Source organism: Lepisosteus platostomus, chromosome 10 (genome assembly GCF_059453375.1).
Source record: "Lepisosteus platostomus isolate fLepPlt1 chromosome 10, fLepPlt1.hap1, whole genome shotgun sequence".
In the NCBI taxonomy this organism is placed as follows: domain Eukaryota; kingdom Metazoa; phylum Chordata; class Actinopteri; order Semionotiformes; family Lepisosteidae; genus Lepisosteus; species Lepisosteus platostomus.
In genome coordinates, this window is record NC_142620.1 from 43,808,431 (window position 1) to 43,832,610 (window position 24,180).

A 24,180-nucleotide genomic window follows, 5' to 3' on the forward strand; every position below is an offset into this window, starting at 1 on the left:
AAAACAGATTTTCACTGCTTTGATGACAGGCACATACAGTTGTAGGCCCAGGTGTAACTAAAATGAAAATAATCTGTATCTGTGTTCTTATTAATAAAATCGGTGTACGAAAAAAAGAAAATCAAGTAACAAAATCTCACTTTTCTGCACAAGAAACAAAATCTGACTTTTGAGTGAATCTGTGTTCTTAAGGCAAACATTCAATCCCCTTTTAGAATTTGGCAAGACTACGTGAAATAATTACCCTTCAAACCCTTGAAAACATACTATATTGTGGTTTATCTGATTTAAAGTCAGCTCCATGTTGTTTTTTTAGCTCCCATAGGGAATTGTATGGCATATACTGTAACTCTTCTATAGAGACAGTATCAGAATACTCCGACAGTGCCTGGCCTGTAATTAACAGAAAGAACATGCCCGTCTTTTACGGGTGCCTCACGTCTTTTATGGAATTAAAAGACAGGATTAATTGGTGCAGTCATCTGTTAATAAAAACAGATAATCTGCAATTTCCTGTATACCACTAGAGGTCTAGTTTGTTTTATTTTTAGGGTTTATAATTTTCTTAAAAATTTTAAAGCAAAAACGGAAAGATAAGGTACAGTAGCTTAGCAAATAAGTAATGAAGGTGCTGCCACAGCTCATACCTGCTGCTCAGCCCGGTCTCTTTAAAACCGGTTCCGGTTAACTATGCGGGCAGAAGGCTTTCCTGCGAACAGTCTTACAAGCACATGGCGAAGACGTTCTAGATTTAGATCAAGAATCACAATTTTCTTTTAATCCTGGATCGGAGTTTTACAACCTTTGAATGTACGGGAGGATTCTGATGTCAATGAATCCCACCATGAAAATCAACAGAGAGGATTGCACATGCTGACGAATCCTTAGTTGCTTTTTCCCTATTTCACAAAGGGTGGCGAAATTGTAAATGATGAAAGTGAAACCGCATTTTATAGCTTTTTGTTAATATTCAGGGTAGCATAGCGCGTCAGCGCGTTGTTCAAAACGTCTGGTGTGTCTCAAGAAGGAAGTGGACCAAAATATTTCAAAATGAGTAATTTGCAGAAATGTATTAATAACGCGGACGCAGACGCACGCACGCACGAGAAGGAGACTTAGTTCAAAAGCCGAACTTGTCTAGGTAACCAATAAGCAGGTCTTTAGTCCAAGACCTGCTGAATGACTTGTTCTAAAAGGTACAGAAATTAGGACATACGGTAGCTAGAAAGAGTTATTCGAACACAACAGGGCAGTGAAGGTTTAATTGCGAGCCAAACCTCATGCTGTTCTCTGGGAGAGCTTAGAGGTTATCGCGTTTGAATGATGTAACCACCTGTCGTGGGTGCTGTCACAGAACAGGTGAGGTGACGATATTTTACTGCCACTCTGTGTAAGCAGTCAGTGTAATGCTTTGTGTTAGTCCTAAATAATAAATCATGAACTTTCCGTTCATGTTCAGCCGCGTATAGGACGTGTTTTCTCTGTTCAGCCAGTTAACCATGGACTCAAGGACGATTAGATGCGTCTGTGTGCATTCTTCCAGCCTTTCCCCGAGCTCCGAGCCCATGCATCTGCATGCCTGCATGTGTGTGTGTGCGAGAGAGGGAGACTGATAAGAAGACTGTGTGTGAAGAGAAGGACCCGAAACCGACAGTGACAGCTCAATACGTTACAAAGGAGAAGCGCCGCTGCAGAGGTAAACAGAACAGCGTGTATATCCTTTTAAGCGCTCGGGTCTGAAGGCAGAGAAATCGGGGAGGTGGAATTTTAGGCAGATATTGCCATTGCAGAGTGAAGGGAAGTCTAATAATTCTGAATGGATACGCGAAGCGATGAATGAATGAAGGAGCTACACATTCCTTGCGCTACTCGGTAGGGTACGTGTCGCCAAGGGCAAAGCACTCTCGCCTGCCTGTTGCCTCGGGACAGTGTTTAGAGGGCTACATTTCGTGAAAGAAAGGCAGATTGAACATATATAGACCTAAAGGGTCCTACATCATTATGATGATTCATGTAAGAATTTTATTAATGCTATCCAATGTTATGATGCAGCTAAATTATGAAACCGCAACTCCTTTGTTGAAAGATGAAGGGCCCAGAAATCGATGGAATGTGTTATTTCATTGAGGAGAAATAAGAGACTCTAAGGGAACGGAGATTAGTTGCAGCATAACAGGTGAAAAAAAATTGTGTTTGGATTTGTATTTTGAAATACAGATGATGTGCATTATAAACATGGAATTCAACGGAATACTGCTTCTAATACTAATAATGACGAAGGTGATGATGATGATCATAACAGCAACAACTTAACTATTAAAACTAGCAGGGTCCAAAGTTATGGTGGTGCTTTAATAGGTTTAGTAGAGTTTTTAAGTAAATATACTCATACTGTATGTACAGTCTGTCTTACTTTCGTTTACATGCCTTTAATATAAGGGGATATGCAATTGATATTTTATGCACTAAGATCATCATTATTTCTGTTCGTTACATGAAACAGTATTTGGGTTAAGTTTGCTGTGACTTTTTTGTCGTATCGTTTCTGAGCAAGTCTCACACTGCCAGTATCCTTCAATTTTCTCTTAAAGGAAAAGAAAATGTTCTCTCAGTCCTTCAAACAGGCTTCAGTCTTGTCCAGACAGGACAAAGCAAATGAGCGAAGCAAAACTGTTTTCTCAGACCAGCTGTTTGGGCACTGATAAATGCTGGCACTTTCCCTTTCTTTTCTAGCCAAGTAGACAAGAATCATCAATTAAGCAAGAAGAGAGTGAAAGGAAGCAGCCTCTTAACTAGGTTAGCAACACGGGAGAATAGCTCCGTTAAATGAAGATGAACAATGAAGCACTAAGTCACATTAAAGACATTAACAGACAAAAAAGAAGCAGTAGATAACAGTATCAAGGAGTTGTCAATGAGGAATAAAGGAAAAGCCTCTTTGAAGAAATCTAGAAATAGGGAAAATGTGGTGTAAAAGCTAACTGTGCAAACTCATCTCTGCAGAATATTGGACTGGTAAGAGGAGTGGATCTGTCCTTGGTCCACCCCAACCTGACCCGACCATGGCCAAGAAGCTGAGCCCCAATGTTCTGTACGTGCGAGAGCCCCAGGAGTCTCTGTCTCCTCATGACTCGGACAGGCTGGCCCAGCAAGAAGCCGGAGAAGAGTCATCTGACAGTGACGGGGACCAGGAGGAGACCTCCCACAAGCTCATTAGGAAGGTGTCCACTTCTGGGCAGATACGGGCCAAGGTAAGGACCTGGAGGCTTTGCAAGTCTGGAGTTTGAGCGGATGGTTTGATCTCCAAACCATGATTGGTTATCCTCATCACATAATTTTGTATTTGTTACTCTCCTAGCCTTTCTTCTACAGCTCAGATACCCTATATTCAGGTATCCTTGCATTCTTTTTTTCTGTGTGTAATGCATCCTGCAGGATCTTTTTGCATTTTGCTAGGAGATATGAAGGTTACATGCAAGAATCTGTAACCAATGTGACCCCTTTAATTCTGTGGAATTTCTGTTTATATTATTTACTGCAACTGTACTGATACACATTTCCAAATCAAGACTGAGTTCAAAGAGTGATAGGGTATTCCTCTGTAATGCACTAAGAATACAGACTGTCCAGCCAAAGGCCATTAGAGACCTACTGTAAGTCATTATTTTCCCTGTGGACAAAATATTGTGAAAACTATCCAGTCCACAATAAATCAATAATGAATGATTTTTACATATACAGTAGGGTTAATTCTCTGTTAAGAACTGATCTGTATTTTTAAACTGCATCCCTATATCCAATTCTGCACACTGACATACAGTATTGTATTGTAAACTTATTATGTTTAGAGATATGCTGTGAGTGTATTGTTCTTTTAAGATTATTGTGTTTAATTTATTGTTTTATTATAATAATTTAATTCCCACCCTGTCTATAGTCACAGCTTTTATTATTTAATCTTAAATATTATATAATCTGCTAAATGTTTCCATAAATATTTGTAATAAATTGCTCTTATGTCAGATGAAAGAAAGATTTTATTCTATTTTCCTTAGCTGACTTGGTGAAGAACATAACAGCATTTTACCTGTGATAGGATGCATACATACAGTATATATATATATTTGTTTTTTCTTTGAATGACAAAACCTTCAAAAATAATATTTTTCAACTCCAGGGTGTTGTTAGATTTGCAGCCAGGAGAATATCAGAAGGGCTTTAACAGCATTGATTAATTATTGCCCTTTCTATGAAAAACATTTTGATTTTAGGTAGTCATTTCTCTATGTTCCCCGTGTTAAGGAGTACGAAAAAATCTTGGCTCTCCTTCTTCAACCCAAGAAGGATATATCACAAAGAAATCTAGCTTTTTTGTGGCATCTTAAAGATAACGAAAGAATCACAGATGTTGTGGTGTCTCTGTGCCCGAGTTGTTTAGAACACATCTCTAGTAAACCTAATAAGTTTAGCCTTGTGTCACCTTCGAGTAGAAACATTATGCTTTTAACTCACAGCTCATGTCAGTTAATCTTTCGTGGCTGTTTTGGGGGGTTCTGGTTTTAAAAAAGCTGTTTAAATCTGTGTTATATGTTTTGTCCTAAATCTAACTTCAGTAAATTTCCAGACTCACCCTGTGGTCAAGGTATCTCTTCAGGCCCTTAAGTAGAATCAGGAGATGACTTTCACAATCCCCTTCAGGATTTGGAAACATCAATCAAATCTCCTCAAAGGCTTCTGTTATGCAGTCCTAAAGAGATTAAACTCTGTTTACCTCTCCTCATGTGACAGCCTCCCCAGTGCCAGGTTTAACCTGTTACTCTTCTCAGGGACTGAGTCTCATACAACAATGGCCAGGCAGCTTTTATTTGGAATAAAATAGAGAACTTGATTTCAGTTTGAGACAAAGTCCCATTGACTCTACTACAGTCTTCCCTGATGTGCTCCACTCTACATGCTCAGTGAATTTTCAAGTTTTCAGAGCCATCAGTTGTGCTGGACTCATGCAAAAGTAAAAAGAAGTAAACAGAGATCAATATTTTTAAAAACAAAGGGAATCATACAGTAGGTAGGACATATACCTAAATAAGTCATTACAGTATTAAAAAATTCTGCCAGTAAATACACAGAATAGAAATACACTGTTATTTGAAAAATTGCAATTGCATTTTTTTTTATTTTGTTTGATAAATAACCCCTTTTGGTCATTTGATTTTTTTGTCCTGTTTGGGATGAACATGTCCAAGAGAAAGGACCAAGGTAGAGAAGAGTGACAGACAAAGGAAATAGCAAGTAACTGGAAAAAATGAAGAGAGAATGGATGCTTTAAAAACAGTGAGTGATACCTTGTGGATCTGTATGAACAAATCAAGACTTTTAGCATTTTGGAAGGGTTCGTGGGCTTAATCACACTCCCTTCTCCCAGGTAAGGCCTATAGTTTAGGTAAGAGGCAGAAAACAATAGCATCTTGATAGGACATCCATCCTTCCATTCATTCATGTACTGTATCTACTCTATTAATTGGAAGAAGAAGGAAAAATAATAATTATAAGAGGTTCAAACCACATCACCACTTTTAAATAGTGGGTTAAAATATGGTGCTATTCGATCCCCATGAATGTTACAACGGACTTATATTTTGAAGAAAATATGTTTTTTATTGCTGTATTGAGGGCCCATTCAATGTTGTCTAGATGCATAATTTTGTCGTGTAGTGCAGCAACATTCATTTTAAATATATACTGTAGGTCCAATTCTGGAAAAAAAGCACAATATATACATGTTTTGTGACAGAGAAGTAAATAATAAATTGCATTTACCTATTATTATGATTTGGGGTTGAGATAATACAGATACATTTGCTGATACAGAATGCTTTGTTCTGAGAGCTGATATCTTGCTGGGTGCTGGAGATTGTGATGCTGCTTGTTGCACCTTTGTAATTGAGAGGGCACGAATCGGGCCGGCCATGATAAGTGAAGGTGTATAGACAACTCAGATGACATGATTCAATATCCGGAAGACGAAACTGGGGAGACTTGCTGTCTGCCAGGAAATAGATAGATAGATAAACAGATGAGTTCCCAGTTCTCTCACTGATCTCCGTTGCAGAGAGGAGTTCCAAAACTGACAGACCATGCAACACAAAAGAATAATTGTGCAGAGATTTGAAGAGAACCAAAACAGTCTATATGCTTCAACACAACAAATCAAGCCTCTGTTTTATATAATCTGATAAGTACACTTCTGAGCCTAATTTGAGTGAAAACATTGGAGTTTCAGCTATATATAGTCCATGATACATTTAACTGAGTCAGAGAGTCTGGCTCATCACTGGGCATGAGCCTTCAGCTTCTCGACTGATCAAAAGCATCCCAGTAAACTCTTTTCTGTCGACTTCTTCACACTAAGTCCATGTTTGCAAATGGTTGCACGTTCCTATCAATAGTGCTGTGTAATTTGTTAGGGTGTTGCTGCTTTAAGGCAACATATGACACCACACAGTATTAACACTACTTGTACTTTACTGTTGCAAAACAAACATATCTCTTTTCCAGACATGATCGTTCATTATCTATGTCTTTATATATCTATGTATGTTTATCTTAGATTCCATCCTCCATTTTACCTTTGAAGACAAACAGTAAAATTAAACTTTCAGCTCTCTAGAGAACTAGTGGCACTGACCAGGCTTCTGCAAGTTTCTGCAGTGTAGAGAAGCATTCATTTGACATAGGAATGTAAGAACGTTGAGAGAAGGCCCATCTAAATCATTTGGTAGTTGGTAGCTAATGGATTCAAGGTTCTGGTTTCAACATCATGGCCGTTTAGTCTGTTTCATACTGTTTCATACTCCCACAAGCCTTTGAGTAAAGAAATGCCCCCCTTTGCCTCCTGTTCTCAGTTTTAAATACAGAGTTCCACATAGTTTCCATTTGTGTTCTCTGCTTTGTGTTTCACTGTTCACTCTGAAGAAGTGCATTGAGCTGACTTTGCCAGTTCCTTGAAAGGTTTTGAATACTTCAGTGCCTGAGACTAAAATGGTTCAGGTTTTTTTAAGCCTGTCAATGTAGCACATTCCTTAAAAATTTGTACCTGCTTGCTCTTCTTCGTAGTATATTTTCTTTAACATGATTACAAAAAATTAAGCACAATTTTGCAATAGAAAAGCAACATTATTTTTTATATGGCTAGAACACACAACTTTATTTGGCTAGTTGTTGCGTATTATAAATAATACAATTCTGGATTCAGCTCCAGGCAGTGTGCTAAGTCTCTTTTACTGCACTGAGCTTCACAGGCTATTTAGAAACTCAATTAGCAAAGAACAGACTCTTATCTATTTCACAACCAATTAAGAAAATAGCCATTTGCTGGTAAAAGAAGACATACGAAAGTGTGAGATTGTTTTACAGGAGCTGTATTGCAATGAATTAATGAGCATGATGCGTGGTTGGAACATGGCACATTTATTTGAGAATCACCTGCAACTTCCAGTGTTCGGCCACAGAAAGCTACAGCCTTTTGAATTTACCCTGACATCATTTAGGCAAGGGTTCACACTGATGCTGTGTACTGTAGTTCCAATTAAAAGCAATTGTATTACATACTCGACGTTTTATGTCATTCACGATATGTTCATGTGTATGTTTTTTATTTTGAATTAGAATTGACCAAATTCTAAGATTTTTCCTAAACGTAGTGGTTCATGAATTTATGCTTCCAAGTGTAGCATTAAGGTTCAAACAAATTCTACACTAATAGTCTGAATGCATTTTCCGTTTTCAAAAAACACTATCTGCTTGTGAATTATTGCTCCAGGACAGACCGTTGGTATCAGCCGTCTTCTTTGGGGTTTTCCTTCTTGACCGAGGCAAAAGAAATTAAGTGTCTCTTATCTGTCAGATAAGAAGATACTGTACTCCTGCACCATAGACACATGGCAGAGTAACAGGTGTACTTGCCCTTTAAGCTTGTGGCTCTCTGATTGGCCATTTCTCTTCTGCTTCCCCTGGCTTCCTCCCCAAGTCATTCAGCTGTATCAGGCAGCACTAGCCGAGCAGCAAGCGCCACACCAATAAGAGGCTTTCTGGATCTTTCTACAGCTTAGAAATGATTTCGCCAGACGTGTTTCAATTGAGCCAGAGGCCACTAGCACCAAAATCTTTTTGAGACCCCAGTGGCTGAATGTGATGCTATTTATCAAATGTGCAGCTACAGAACTGAGGGCTGATTTGTATTACTGTATGTTGGCTCCCCTTCTGATTTCACTGTTCCTCTTCCTTCCTCTGTCTCAATCTGCCTAGGCCAGTGATAACATAAAAAACGTATATGCAAATTGTCCTTTAAAAATTATTTTCTTCTAATTGCGTATTTAAAAAAAAATCCATAAAACATATTATCTGTTTTATTCCATAAAGAATTGCATTGATTAAGGTCCATTCCCTAGATTCCAAAATTCGGGGAAAACAAAGTTAGTAAAATACCAAAATTCGGGGAAAACAAAGATTGTCCAGTACTTAGATAGTAGATGAGGCACAAACTCTTATTTCAGTCAGAGATTGGCATGCGGTAATTGAAAAGAAACAACTTTCAGTCACCACTGTCTATGGGAACAACACGGTACATACAGTATATAAAGAAAAACATTTCAATCTACTTGTTTCTGTGCCTATGTTTTCAAGAAAAAGAAGTTTTAACCCAGTTTTAATGAGGTTGTGTAATCATAAATTCATAGTGTACTCATACATTGGCAGGACACTCATAAAACAACTTTCAGAACACCTGAGATACAATGAAATGGATGGCTGTGGCTGGAGGGTCAATTTGAAACATATCTCATCAGTAATGAAGATGGATTACTTAAACAGAGCTGCATAAATTATGATGCAAGGAGCGTCACAATTACCTGGTTCCCTGGCACAATCAGTTTTCTATAAACAGAAAAACAGAATCCCTATTGAAAATATTGAGCTCCAAGAATGACATATTTATTACTCTAGATGTGTTTAAATATTAGTATAATATTGTATACTACTGGACCCTCATAAGACAGGTTTCTTTATTTTAAGAACGGCCTGCATTTGTTTAAATTATGTATTATATATGAACTGATATTCTAAGAAAATCCTGCATTTGATGTTACTACTTTTTGGACTAATGGATATAATATAACCTGTTCTCTTTTCATTAGCTGTTACTCACACGTGTGCTTACAGAGTTGCAGGTTGTCATGGGTGGAGGATAGATTATCTTCATCTTTCAGTTGAAGGTCACTTAATGAAGGACAATCAATCAAGTGAAAGTGGGCAGATAGTGAGTATGTCTGTCAGCTCTAGCCCCCAGAATAATGCCTATAGACTGTACAGTAAGCACACACTCTCTGCTTTAAGCCAGTGGTTTTTGTGAAGTACCTGGACATTATATACTGTAGGATGAAATGCAGTTTCAAGATCCTTTCACTTATACTGGTCTAGAGAGAAGTATACTGTAGCACCACAATAAAGCTCTTGCAAATAACTGCTGCTTGCTGTCTCAGACCCTGAATGCCAATCCATCAGAATATAGAAAGCAGAGGGGATACATTTCATAGGACATAAGATTGTACAGAACCTGAACTATTAACCGCATTCTTCTGTTTCAAACTGACCCTCAAGATTCAGAACGTGGTGATCCTATTTACTGCAGCCTTCAAGCCCCTGTCTCTGCCAGGGACCCTGATAAGCAGTGGAATTGATTCTCTTTCTGGACACTTTATGGCCAGAGAGGCCATCTGTGGCTGCAGAGTGGGCATTTTGTTCTGGGTTTGGCATTTAGTAATAGGTGCTACTGCTTTTTACAGCATGCTTTTATGAAATTAGCCAGAAGAACACAGTGTCTTTTCGTTATGCATTTGTCATACAAGCCTCCCAGTTCCTCAGTAAATATATGCGTTAACCAAACTTCTTCAGAAGATTATGCATTATCATGTTTCATCCAGACTCATGAGGCATCTCTTAACTGTCAAACAGACATGGATTTAGCCAGCAGGTTTTTCACCAAAAGTAATTTGGGAAGTGTTTTAAAGGAGCCGTAAATTTAAAATAACATGTTACATAAGGTAATTTCCAAGTGGTGTTTATAAAGGTGTTTTTCAGAATATTGATTTGTATCTTTTCTTATATAGCCTTATATGCTCTGGCAGAGATGCCTCTGAGTAATGGATAAAAGTCAATGGTGAATATTAGTTATATTAGATATTAGAATATTAGATAATAGATAATAGTGATGATAGTGAATAGACTGTCCTGTAGGTCGAGTGAGGCATTGCCAGATGGACTTTTCAGGGGTGCTGGCCATTACAAAGAAACTGTCTCAGTTTTGAGTAGAGAGAGGTGTCTTTCAATATTTATAACCCCTGTTTTCTATTTGCTTTTATTAAAGGGGAAAAAAACAACAAAAACAGGAAGGAACACTATTTTGACATTTCCTCTCTTTTTTTTGAAACACCAAGAATAACACCCAGAATGTTCTACAGTACACTAAAAACCCCAAACAGGATGCTGTAGAAACCGGAATTGGTGTGTATGAAGAGTAGCCATGGCGCATGAAGCAAGCATGTGCTCACTAACAGACCTCTCACTAAAGAGAGGAAAGCATGATATTAGAAAAACATGTTAATCATGGAATTATTTTGCAGCACAGTATGAACCGAAACAGTGTAAGCAATGTGGTAACAGATACAGTATGGTAAATGTAGCTATAATTGTAGTAAAATGTTTAATAGTACAAAATTGCTATATAAATAGATATGTAATCAGAATATGGGTTACTATGCTGCACTGATTATTTGCACATTGGAGAATATAATTAGTTTTTTTTTTCCAGGAAATACACTATTCTTCGTGCATAAGAGAGCTGTATTGGTTTACCACCCTGCTTGGGACACCCCTGTTACCCTGTCTTGGTGCAAAATTAAAGGTCAAAAGAAATTAAAACAACTGGAGCCAAACAGGAATTATCACAAAGAGAGTAATGTACATCAGGAGCAATCGGCACAGGCAATCAGTAGCTCTTAGTCTAGGTTTCCGTGAGCACTGATGCTTTAATGTAGCATGAGGAGCAAGATTCCCTGTACCACGAGAAAATAAGACCAAAAAAAGACCTCTGTACCATGAGAGATTTAAGAACATAAGAAGATTCACTGCATTATGAGAACATAAGAAAGGTTACCAACTAAAGGAGGCTTTTTAGTTCATCACCTGATTTGGTATTTAGTAACTAAAGATCTCATCCAGATATTTCTCAAAATAATGAATCCCAGGCAACTCCTTTCTCTTTTATAGTTAGTTTTTGTGTTTGTGCGAGAACTACTGTATACAGGTTCTAAGAGTTCATTATACAAGAAACGCTGATTGTTTTACAAATTCAGATTTCATTATTGCATTTTGCAAATGGCGATCCATGAGTCAAAACATCAAAGATAAAGGTTTGGTGATAGATTCACTTTAGTGCATCCCAGTTTTGATTGTTTAAAGAGATTAATTTCACACAAAACATACATCATCAAAAATTTGAATTGTTCCGCCATCAGTACAAATTCCTATTGTAGTAATGACAAATCTGTCGCAGACATGCATATTTTAGCAGCATTACTTTTATAAATCAACACCTATGTGATGACAGAACCCATCAATGTAAAACAATAGCACAAGCCAAAAAGAAAAGCAGTACCTGCATGATATTGAAACTAATACTGAGCACAGGACTTGTATAGACTACTGTACAAAGACAATCTAAAGGTTTGATGCATAAGTGTTCAGATACAGCTCAGCATCAGTGCAGCCATGTCAAATAATTTAATTTTTCATAAACATCTAACAGCATCTAATGGATTAAGAAAATGAGACAAGCAAGACAAGCTCTTATCTTGTATAGCGGATTTTTGCTGAATCTTTCCAGTTTATAACAGCTGAAGAAATTCTTTGAATATAGGTTCCTACTGGGCAATCAAAGCCTATTGTTTCTCAAAAACATGCTGATTTCAAAAGTATAATTATTCATGTACTCAACACATCAGAGAGAGAGAGAGATCACTTTATTAGCCATTTACAATTTCTTGCATTAGGAAGTTGTCTTTTCACATACCCCAACTCTCCATGGGACAAAAGCTTGGGGTCAGAGCACAAGGTCAGCCATTTATACAGTGCTCCTGGAGCAGCTGGGATTGAGGGCCTTTCTCAGGGGCCCAACAGAGTAGGATTCCTCTGCCAGCCGTGGGATTTGATCTGGCAACCTTCCAGCCACAGGCACAGATCCTTAGCTGCAGTGCCAACGCTCCGCTCTGTTACTGTAATCAGTATTACAGTAACAGCTATTGTAGGAGTCTGTTAACCCACAGTGCAAATTCCCCAGACTTCCCATGAGGTGATTGTGGTGGGATTCTGGTAAAAACAAGTCCATTAATTTGTTTGGAAGGAGCATTTTCCATTTAAGAACAAACAGCAAGAATACTTATTTAGCCAGACATTTTTTGAGGTGACCCAATATATTTGATTGATAAAACATTTTTCAATGTTTAAAATGAACACCTATCACTGTCTTCATATGAAAACGACACAATCCTCTAGTACAGGGGTTCCCAACCGGGAGTTGTACACCCCTAGGGGTTGTGACTGTACAGTACTTCAGGAGGTTTGTGAGATTGTGATGGAAACATCAATGTCAAATTAAATTCAATTTTAAAATATATATATATTGTTTTGAGTTGTTAAATAGTACTATTAATAAATAACAATGTAATAATAAGAATATAAAAAACAACAGTAGTAATATTTTTATTTTACCAAGTGAAAAGAAGCATGTTAAGAGGGTTGCTGTAGCATTTATCGAAACTTATTGATTTAGTTAAATTCTCAAGGGGGAACTTGAGGCAAATATTTTTGGTTGAAGGGGTTCAGCTGAGAAACAAGGTTGGGAACCCCTGCTCTAGTAGACGGGCAATTAGGACACTCTAGTCACATCAGTCAGTGTGTCTCTGGGAGCTGACAGGAAACCTGAGAATATTGTATTTTCATTTTTACTTTAATATATAAAGTATATATTTGCCTTGTTGAAAGCCTCGTGAAAAACATGTATGAATATGGTCCTTAAACTTTGTTATTGTCTGTACTAATCCTAAACCTAATAATATTAAATCCTTGCATTTTATAGTGTTTTTTATTTTAAAGTGCTTTATACAGTATAAGGAGGGGAGCCAGTTCATTCATCGCCAAACTACAGCACCTACCTAGGTGACACACGACAGCCATCCTGCGGCAGCAGATACACTGCTACTAGAAATAGATCAGGTGGAAATGTGAGAAATTGCTTCACTAATTGAATAATGAGGGAATCTTTGGGATGCCAGATTGTGCATGAATCGAATGGAATTCAGGCAGATGTTAACACCGCTACTCTTATTAAAAGTGCCATGGGATCTTTCATGACCATGTAGTCAGGACCCCTCTTTAACATCTCATCACATCTCATTCCTATGGCAGTGTCCTTCCACCATCACCATATGGTGGCATTAGTTCAGACATACTGGTACAAAGAGAAGAGCGTCGCCTATTGGTCCCCTAATACCATTTGCAGCAACAAAACTGTTGTCTTAAGAGGTGTCGCATCCACCTGCTGACCAGGCCCAGCTTTGATTATCTTCTGAAATATGATCATATCAGGCTGCAAGGTGCTAACACTTGTATTGTCATTAAGTACATGTTCACTTTGATGTTTTGGTGCTGAGTTTACATTCACTTGCCTAGGCAGGTGATCTCTCCTAAACAGCAGGGCAAAAATAAATTGTGTGTTATTGCAAGCACACGGATGGTGTTGAGACCTTAGGTAGTCAAACGTTTCAATTGTGAAACGATTAACTACCTAAATATGTGATAAATATGTGAAAAGGGAAAATATGTAGCAGAATCTGTCGTTACAAGAGCTAAGTCTCTTTTTGTTGTTTTTCACAGCATACGTGTACCTTTGTTGAGGTTAATGGGGAAGGCACGAACCCTACCGTTTCTATTTTTAGGCTTGCTGGAAGTAAGACTGCAGTATTTTTTTCACGTCTGCATGCTAGGATTGAGAGTACAACCGTAACTGGGTTACAAACAATGCTGAATTAGAACTAAAGGAAGTGGTTTTTGCAGAGCTTAGTTCCCTCATGTGTAGCTGTTGTCAATTTTTAGGCCAGGTGGTATATTTTTAGCAGGGCATTAAGATCTAGGTTAAGAATGGTAATAGGAGCAGTGCATTGAATTCCTTATGTGTTGGTTTAATTTTTTTCTCCTCTTGAGTAAAACATATGTATTTTGTGAGAGCAAAAAGCATTTGTGATTACTATTGGCCACTTTTGTGCTGAGTTTAAAGCTCAACTGCATGAGTTGCGCAGTATATGGTATTTTCCAGACAAAACAGAATCAAAAGCATTCAAAGCTTACCAGAACAAAACCTGTTCTGTTGAGTGGCCAGGTGGCTGGTTTGTCTAGTCAATAAATTGCCTTGAGCTATAGCTACATCACAGCTACAGTCTAGTGAAAAAATACTGCAAACTACTGTACTGTACATGACCAGAGCAGTTCGTATAGGCAGAGAAGGTTGAGCTTTAGACCTCTTGCCCTCTTGTGTGATCTTGAGATGGTTGCACACATAAATCATTTTGGCTGTCTGTAATTTCATAAATGTAGGGCAGAAAGCAAGGCTGAAAGCTGGCATGGAAAACAGCAATGATGCCTGGTCTTGCCCCTCAGCTTGGCATGTGATAAGTGTAATATTGCCTCCTCACCTGGCACTGACCACTTTCTTCTCCCTGCTAACAGCTCTCAGCAGGGCCCCTGTACACAGAGAGCATTGCTAAATTCTACATGCAAGTCAGAACAAAACTCATACAACTGCTGCATCTCCTTATTCTCATTAACCCTGTGTGCTGAAGTGGAATCTGCCACAAACATTCAAAAGCAAACTGAAGCTACTATATTATTTTGGAGAATTTTCCTCTGTTTTTTGTGCATGTGGCCAGAGTCTGTCCAGCCAGGTCCTTTGTGCTAAAATGAAAGGTGTCCTTAACTTTTCTTATAGTAACACTGTGAAAACCACAGATCAGAATTTGGTTAGATAAGGTTAAGTGTGTCATTTTAAAATAGATTTTTTATTATTTATAAGATTTTTTCCCGTTCAGCCCTTGGATACAGCAAAAGATAGTCGCATCCATATACTTTCAGTTTTTAGCATAGAGTCCTCCAAAGATACTCAATCAATTCTTTTTGCTAATGCAGCAATTATAAAAAGGAAGGCATGGGCCATTAGCCATATTTCTATAATGGCAGACATGCTCTGTGACATTAAGAAACATGTTAAAAGCAAGAAGCTTCTAATTTTACCTTCATTTTTCTAACAAGCACTCACAGTGGTGCCAGCAAAGCCATTAAGCTTAGTAGGTTGGCCATCAGTACAATTTTTACAGATTGAATTATAAAGTTATGGGAATTTTGCTTTTCTGGAGCTCAATGAATGAAGAACGCCAAGAAAAGCTTTCCATTCCTATCAATGCATACATTTGTATCCCAATTGCACTCTGTTATGATTCATTTTATAAAAAGCCACACTCTGTTATTTTCAAGTGCAAACTATCTTATTCTTCCTACACTCAAAGTCCTGTGTGTTCACTGGTACAGATGTCTGAGCTGATTGTGCCTATAATTATTCTTGAACAAAGAATTTATTTATATGAAATGTTTCATATCGGACTATGATCACTTTAAATGCTTCTTTTTATTTCATTTCACTTAAGCTATTTCATAATCAAATATTGAAGCCTTTAACCTAACTTGCAAACCTGGGTTAGAGCTACAGAAACACCTGAGATTTCCCAGAAGTGTGAAAATGTTTTTTTGAAGACCTGTTTGTAATATTAATATATAATGTTATCAAGTCTTTAAAATGCATCAAACTGGCATGGTTGCTTGTGATGCTTAATTAGTGTAATTTATCGAACTAAATAGAACTGCAATTTTACTGTCTTCTCAGACTGAACATTGAGCAGGAACGGTAGCAGTAAGGCATAGTGTACTGTATATCCCTGACTCATTCATCTATGCTGTTGTGTTGCATGACATCAGTACTATCTTGTATGACATATGGTAATTAATGCAGAGGCTGAGGTAGATGGGAACACAGAAAACTAAGCAGCCTGAGAATGATCTTGGGTATTCAGCTCCTTTGCACACAGACGAAAAAGAACACAGAAGCTTGGTTACTGATTAATAACCCCCTTCCGTGGTTGTCTTACATTGGTATTTTGTTTGTTTTGCATTGAACCTTTTTTTTAAAAAGCCACAGATATTTTAGAACAAAAGTACTTCTAGAGGTTGTCTCAGGGAACCCAAAGAATATATGAATTTTATCAGCCATAAGAACATGTAGAAGTTACAGAGCACCGAAGAGTATTTGGCCACTGTGGCTTGTGTGACTGCTTTATGATCCAAGGATTTCAGCTTTCTTCTTGATAGAAACCAGGGAATCAGTAACAACAGAAGCTGAGCTTGTCCCAGGCCCCCACAACCCTTTGTGTAAAGAGTTATTGTGTTTTTAGTTTTATATGTGCTTCCCCTTTGTTTTGACCTGTATCCTCCTGTAAATGTTTCACTGTTGATTCTGAAGAGGTCTGTTGGGTTGCTTTTGTTAGTTCCTTTCATGATCCTGAGTACTTGAATTGGGTCCTGTCACAGTCCTCTCCATTCAACACTTAAAACACCTGTAATAGCCTGTCAGTGTCTTTTAAGCCTGAGAATGTCTAGTTTCCCTTCTCTAGAAAGGGCATCAATATCTTTTTTGTATCACGTTCACCAAAATTGTAAACAATATTCTACATGAGGTCTTGAATTAGCTTTCAAACGATGCCATTTCCTGAGCTATTTTTGTTATCTTCTTGCAGATACTCTGTTCCATTATTTGTAAATAATGATTTACACACCCTTCAAAAGTAAGAACCACCTGAACTCTTATGTACTATAAAAGCCGTTTCTTCCCTAACATAAATTTAACCATTTTTATTATTGTTATTGTTTTTTTAACAGTCACATCCTCTTTCAAAAGCCATCTCAACTGCTGTAACATGTAGTCGATTGTACTGTACGTGATCTCCAGCACTGAAAGAGGACTGCATAAACTGCAATGTTTATGAGATGCCACTACACTGTGTGAAAATTGAAATCCATTCAGCTGAAGCACAGACCTGTAATTTTCAAATGTTCCCTATAGACTAATAAAACCCCTCAAAGCATATGGAACCGAATTCAAAAGATATCATGATATTTTAAGCTTGATAGGCTTTGCGCTTGTGTGTAAGCCTTGCTGGGTACATCTCAGTATTCCCCTATAGGCTTTGTATTCACAGCCTAAATGCTTTCACTTCAAACATGTTTTCATTAATTATAACATATGATGACTGAACAGAAGGATGGAATACGATTCAGGCTGGGCATGGTCATCTTCAAGCTCCCTTTGTGTAGAGGTTTAACTCTTTACAGGAATTGCGCCTATATACCTGTAAGCTTACAGACAGATTGGGCATAATTGAAAAAACATACAGCTCTAGCAGAGAAAAGTGTAGGATGTTTGCACTGTATCGAAAGAGGATTTTTGAAATCACATTTATGAATAAACTGAGCTGAGTAATCCTTACTACGGCCTACAAAGGAAACCCAACACAAAGCTTCAGCTCAGATTGACATTCTCGGAGCAGGGCTGGGGTTGTGAAATGCTGTGGCAGGGGAAGTAAGGTGTGCAACATTGGGAGGTTTCTGCCAGGGTTCCATGACAGTGCTGTGCTCCTCTTTAAAGCCACATGTACCACAATCTGTAGGTGATCTGCGAGAGAATACCTAACATTGAAATGCAATGAAAGCCCTCTGGAGGAGGCTGCTGGGGTGGGGGAACGATGTGAAGATGACAAAACGAGCTCATTCTAGCACAACAATGCAAAGAGGAAACCCAGAGATGGAGGAGATAACATTGTACCCGTTGCTCTGGAGGTACTGTAGCAAAGCTTTGAATGCACAAAAAGACCATTCGCTGTAGTGCCTCTTTCATAATATGGAAGCAAGATTGCTTTCTGTTATTTCTGCTGAGTATCTGCTTGTGCAAGATTTATTTTGTAGACAACTAGCCGCCAATATGATTGAATCTAACAATAAAGTCTTCTGAAATAAATGGTACAAGAAACTTGAAGAGCAACTTCCCTGTGGAGGAGGAGGGATACAGTTAAATTTGTACAAATCCACCTATTTCAGTGGAAGGGAGATCCTGGATTGACTTCGACTACCATTTTAATCCCTGGTGCAGTTTCAGTCAAACCACCAAATGATTGTCAGTTGAAAAATATGAATTATTTTCTGCAATATTCATAGGTGCTTGCAACAGAAAAGGGAAGACGTGCCTATCTCAGTTAAATTTCTTTCTGGGGAAACTGTTAAAATGTTACTTGCAGACCTGTTGCACAAGGGCGATTTCACCAGCAAGATTTATTGGAGGTACCAAGGGATACTATGCAATGTAGCTGCTTCAGCGCAGACAATCAAACATCCAGTAATGAAGAAATTCTGAGGCATTTTGAGATGTGTCCTTCAGCCAGTCAGCTCTCAAAGAAGAGGCATTAGCAACTACTGTACCCATAAACACCCTTCTGATGAAAACCAAGTAAAGATGAGGCAACACAGCAAAATAAGGTTCTCTTACATCTTTACTGCTGGCAAAACAAGAGAAACATGTTGAAATCCCACGGCAGAGTTTAAATACACTTTCTTCTTCTAAGTTGTGCTTTTTTTTGTCCTCCTGTGCTTCACACAGACCCTTGGCTTCGCAAGATCTTCAAATGTCATCATTACAGTAAATGTGTTTAAAATTAGTGGGTATAGCAATGCGAGGATCTGGAATGTGAAACTCTGAGATGATTTCAATATGCTGAAGAGACTGTGACAACAAATTCCCCTTCACGAAATCTTGTGAACAATGCAGGACTACTGCTGAAGGCTTCTGTTTTGTTTCCACAATTCTAGATGAACAGAGAGCCACAGCTTTTATTCGTTATTTTAACTGAGCTTTGTGCCGCATCCTCATGTGGTTTGTTTCTGACAGTTTCAGTCAGATGCAGACATGGAGCTGCAGTCATTTTGTATGTAATTTCAATTGAGAGAAATCACTCCTGCTCTTCTGTCTACACACAGACTCGGATTAGGTGTAAGCTCTGAGTTTATAAAATATTCTCTTGGACGGCAAGACAAACCCTGGAAATAAAGAGACCTTCTTTGCCATAAAGCTTTGTAAAGCTTTTTGTGCTGTTGCTACTACACAAACTAGAACAAGGGTGATTTGGATGCAGTTGTAGGTTAACAGACCTGTCAGGCATGTTATGGAGATTTTTGCTAATGGCTTTTTAAAAAAAAAATTGCATTAAAGCCTGATGCTGCTATAAATGATAAGAAGTAGCTTGGCTTTCATTCCACTGTAATGTGATACATGGTGCAAAAACAAGACAGAATCTAATGCATTAATTATCTGAGATTGGAATACTGTATTCAATAATATGGAGTTAAATTTATCATGGATTGTAGCAAAAGTATTTATGTCCATTATTTCAGGTCCTGGATAAAGTGTTAGGGGAGGACTGTGGCTCAGTGGTTAGCATTGCTGCCTCTTACTGCTGGGGCTATGGGTTCAATTCTGGACTTGGGGTTCTGTCTGTGGGGAGTTTGTAAGTTCTCCTCGTGTTTGCATGGGTCTCCTCTGGCTTCTCCAATTTCTTCCCTGGGTGTGAGTGTTTGTGTTTGTGTCTTCCCTACAGTGGAATATTGTCCCATCCAAGGTGTATTCTTCCATGTGCCCAGTGTTCGCTGGGATAGGCTCTGAATTGGAAGAATCAGTTAGAAAATAAATGGATAGATGGATAAAATGTCCCATCCTGGAAACGTGAAGGGAAGGTTCATGGATCAATGTTGGAAACAGTCTATATACTGTATGCCTATTTGTCAGTTAGTTTCTGCCCCCAGTTCTTTGTGTTTATCCTTTTGTTTAGGTAGAATAATTAGAAAGAATAATAAGCTTTTTGCTGAAAGAAGTAGTCATCAGAACGCGGAGCAAATCAGATCAGTTGTCTTCCAGATTTCTTGTAGATGGAATACCACCAACGAGGGAGGCAGTGTTGTCTTCTTCTGTTCTAGTTTCATTCTGTAGCAAAACATACCCTGCTTACAGAGTGAGGAGTGGTGGAGGCAGGTGGGGGCAGTGGCTGAAACCTGCAGAGTCTGCTGTCTGGATTCTGCTGGTGAAGACTGCTGGTTTTGTCCTCACGACTGACAAAAAACTTTGTTTTTTTACTATTCTGGCAAAAACCAGGCAGTTTTTTGCAAATCTCACTGCAATCCCAAAGCCCCTGTGTCAAAACAAGTCTCTTTCATAATCATTGGTGAAGTAATACCATTTAGCATGGTGAAAGATGCGGTTATTCTCTCATGTTTTGATTCCGATTTGCTGGGGGAAAATCTTAATGCTTCAGAGGTTTTAAGGGATGTTAATGTTCGCTTGGATCCCCTGAAGAAAGAATCCTAATTACCAAGCCTTTTGATTTAAATTACTCAGTTCTCCTGGATGAATGGTATGAGCACACACTTACACCAGGGACAATTTTCCCAGAAGCCAATTAACCTACCAATATATCTTTGGACTGTGGAAGGACCTGGAGAATCCAGAGGAAACCCACTTGAACACAGGGTGAACATGCAAACTTTACACAAATATCACCCCAGGAATTGAACCCACAACCCATTGCTGTGACGCTGTAACCATTGCGCCACTGTGCAGACCCATCTAAAATCCAAGAGAATGTAAATACTTGACATACACAAATCATTTGTCAGGAGCTTCCATATCATTTATTCTCAACTAGAATAAGATAAATTTCATTGTATTTGTCAGATTGACATGACTGTTTAGGTGCAACATTTTAGTATAATATAATCCCAAGAAAAGGCAAGGTAGATATGGGCCAAAAATTATACAGGTTATTCAAAGCCTTATTAGGTAGTTTTTTGGCACTTGGTGGAATTGCAGCGTTTTTGTAAAACTGGCGGCGCTAAGCCAGGTGAGTCATTTATTATGTTCAGCACCAAAGGGCAAAGGCCAGAGGAACAGGAGCTAAATAAGACAAGGGAATGGGGATCACAAACAGGATGTGGGTCTGATATGTGATACTAGTAAGGCACGCAGGAGTGATTTTTCTGAATTGAAAGAGAATAACGAGGATGGAAAAAAAAGAGGCAGTACTGTAGAGGCATGAGATGAGGTGAGAATATTATACTGGGTGTTACAAAGCTTAACTGTGTAAAATTGTTATTAGTTTTACATTAATGAGATGACTCAGGTGATGTGATTGGGTTGTTAGGTTTTAGCAAGCAGTAGTTAATGGTGTGAAAATGCATGTTTAAGATTTATTATTATCTCAGTAATAAGATATAATCATAGAAAGAAACAGCTAGCACTTGTTACAGTTTCCCTTTATTCATCTTAATGACTGAAGACTCAAAGCTGCCTTCATAAAGTGTGGTTAGCTTGTGTACCACTGGGCACATGAGTGAAGCAGACAGGATGAGTTCTGGGGGCAAGGAATCAAGTGTTTTAGGGAGCTATTACAGCTTCACCTGATCTTCCAATATTTCGGAGGGAAGATAGAAAGAAAGTAAAGAAAGAGCAAAGTGTAAAACTAAACAATGGTAGACTGCTTGGCATTTGTGAACACTTGCGGAAAGTAGAGGCCTACAATTATTAAAAACTGATAGGAAACTCTGGAAAGATACAAAAGAACAGGTGTATGTCTAGGAGGTGACCTTGGTTATGTTGGATTGTGGGCAAACTGTGTAAAAACAGGACTATCCAAAAGTGCGGCCATTTCCACTGACAGATTAAAATGTGAGCCCAATAATTATCCGTTAAAATGTTCACAAGATGGCTTTAACACATTCCTGCAGTGGAAGTGATTGCATGGTCTGTTATTTGATTACGCCTAGTTTACAAGGTGCTCTTGATTCATGGAACCTTTAAATGTCTCTAAGGCCTGAAGAGAAGAGTTGCACTTGCAAGAATAATCTAATAATCTGGTCATTGAACTGAGCGTTTAAAGGAGCTGAAATCTGGCGAGCACCAATGAACTCAGGGATTGGATTTTGACACTTCTGTTCTGTAATAGCATGTGTCACTGATATAAATGCACCATTCACTTAATTAGCAGGACTGTGGCATTCTAGTGCAAGGGACGCGGGTGCCCATTGTGTAATACTACAAAGCAGGCATACAGCCCTTAGATGTGCAGCTAGTTCCCAGAGCAGTGCGTCTTCCAATTTCACAATGTATTGTCATTAACTAGATCCTAATGCAGCTCCAGCTGAGCTCCACCTCCCTGGAATGTCTCTTTATGGCATCACTTCCTTGTGATTAGTAACACTGGCAGTTGGTAGTTTAAATCTGCAGTCATGCAAATTTTCAGGAGTAGCAGGAACAAAAATGACAACAAAATGATTCAACATTTTTGTCTCATTTCTCCAAAATGGAGAATGCCTGAAGTGAAAGTGTGGGAACACAAATTCTTTTGTTTCACAACTCATGAATTTGTGGTTGAGGGTATTTTTCATTGGGCATATTGCTTCCTACAGTTATTCAAGTGAGGCCAGATATGAAGACAATCTTTAAATAACAGTAACACACCTACTATACATTTATTTCCTCACAGATTAGTCCCATATATAGATGTTACAGCTGTAAACTATGTGATAACCATGTGATATATAATCATAGTAGTTCTTGCTGACAGCAGATGTCATATGAGGATTGCACTAGCACTGTAATTACCTGCTCCAAATGCAAGCAAAGTACTGTTCTACTGATTGACTTGATTTACCTATCTCTTTAAATGTACTGATTTGCCACTTGATACGGTATGTTGTCCTACATTTTTGCGTGTTTACTTTAAAAGCCTTTCTTTCAAGAAGTAAGCCTGATTAAATCAGGTTTAGAAAATAAAAAAAGTGAAAAGCTGTTTCTCATGTCAGCATTGAGCCAGCGAGCCTTCAGTGAAATGGTACATCAGTAACTGCCAGTAGGCCAATGCAGAAAATGTTAATAGTCCTCAATGGAGGACAAAATGAAAGTGTTCCTCCAATTTGACTTGCAAAGTCTTGTGGGTGTGTTTTGCATTGAGGGGGTGAAGAAAAACCTCTCAGCCGTATCATAACACCACATGAAGGTCTGCCAGTTGTCACTCATCCAACCAGTCAAGATGGGACACAACACTTGAATGTTTGTAGAGTCAATAGAATATTATCTCTTTTCACAAGGATAAGGCCTCTGATAACTCTATGATTACAGTAACGTTGTGACATGTGGTTTCTGTGATAGTTTGTTTAAATAAGGGATCATAAGAACTATTCTGAGGTATCTAAAGTTTATTTCGGTATTCACATAATGCAGACATACAGTGTCTTTTACACTTTAACCATTGTACAATATGCATGATCTACAATTCAATAATTAGAAGCCTTTTGGCTCCAAAATGATATTAACCTACAGTATAATATCCAGCTTAATTGTCTGATTGGTGTGTGTGTGTATTTATTCTGTTTTATTATGGGGCAGGATATTACTTGAGCCTTTTCTTTTCTATAAAAATAAAACACAAACTCCTCACCTAACATGGACACAAAATGTAAGTGATTTTACGTTTCCCAGCAGTCTCCCTTTTCTTAGTTTCTTATTCTAAGACTTTTGTGGTGCTTTTTTTCAGCTAGGAGCTTCTTTTACAAAACAACTCTCTGAGAACAGTTGCGTCAGTGTGCCATGGCAACCTCGCCTGAGCCTAACCCAGAATGATTTTAGTGCAAAGGCATTGAGAAACCGTTTTAATACAGGAAAAAATAGTCTGCATAGTTTCATCCTCTGAAGGACATGGTGTTAAAAAACAGTGCTTAATTAAGGTTACAGTATCATCGACAGAGGCAGCATAGGCAGCATGCAAGACAGCAGCACAGATCTGATCATGCAGAAGCAGGATGGAGACAGAAGGAAGAAACAAAGCAGTAACACAGTGTTGTGGTTTACTGTTATTCTTCTCTTTTGCCACT

General features: G+C 38.4%; 1 protein-coding gene across 8 annotated transcripts in view; it reads left to right on the top strand.

Annotated features, from left to right (window-relative positions):
- The first annotated feature begins 710 nt into the window (after positions 1-710).
- Positions 711-24,180, top strand: part of LOC148653757 (diacylglycerol kinase eta) — an 84,802-nt gene continuing 61,332 nt past the window's right edge. The window contains exons 1-3 of one of the 8 annotated variants that reach the window (XM_088649099.1): positions 711-1,359; positions 1,490-1,696; positions 3,004-3,251. In XM_088649099.1, the coding sequence (XP_088505225.1) occupies positions 1,576-1,696; positions 3,004-3,251 (369 nt within the window). In that variant the 5' untranslated portion in view covers positions 711-1,359; positions 1,490-1,575. The other 7 variants (XM_088649100.1, XM_088649105.1, XM_088649101.1 and 4 more) reach the window with 7 other exon arrangements.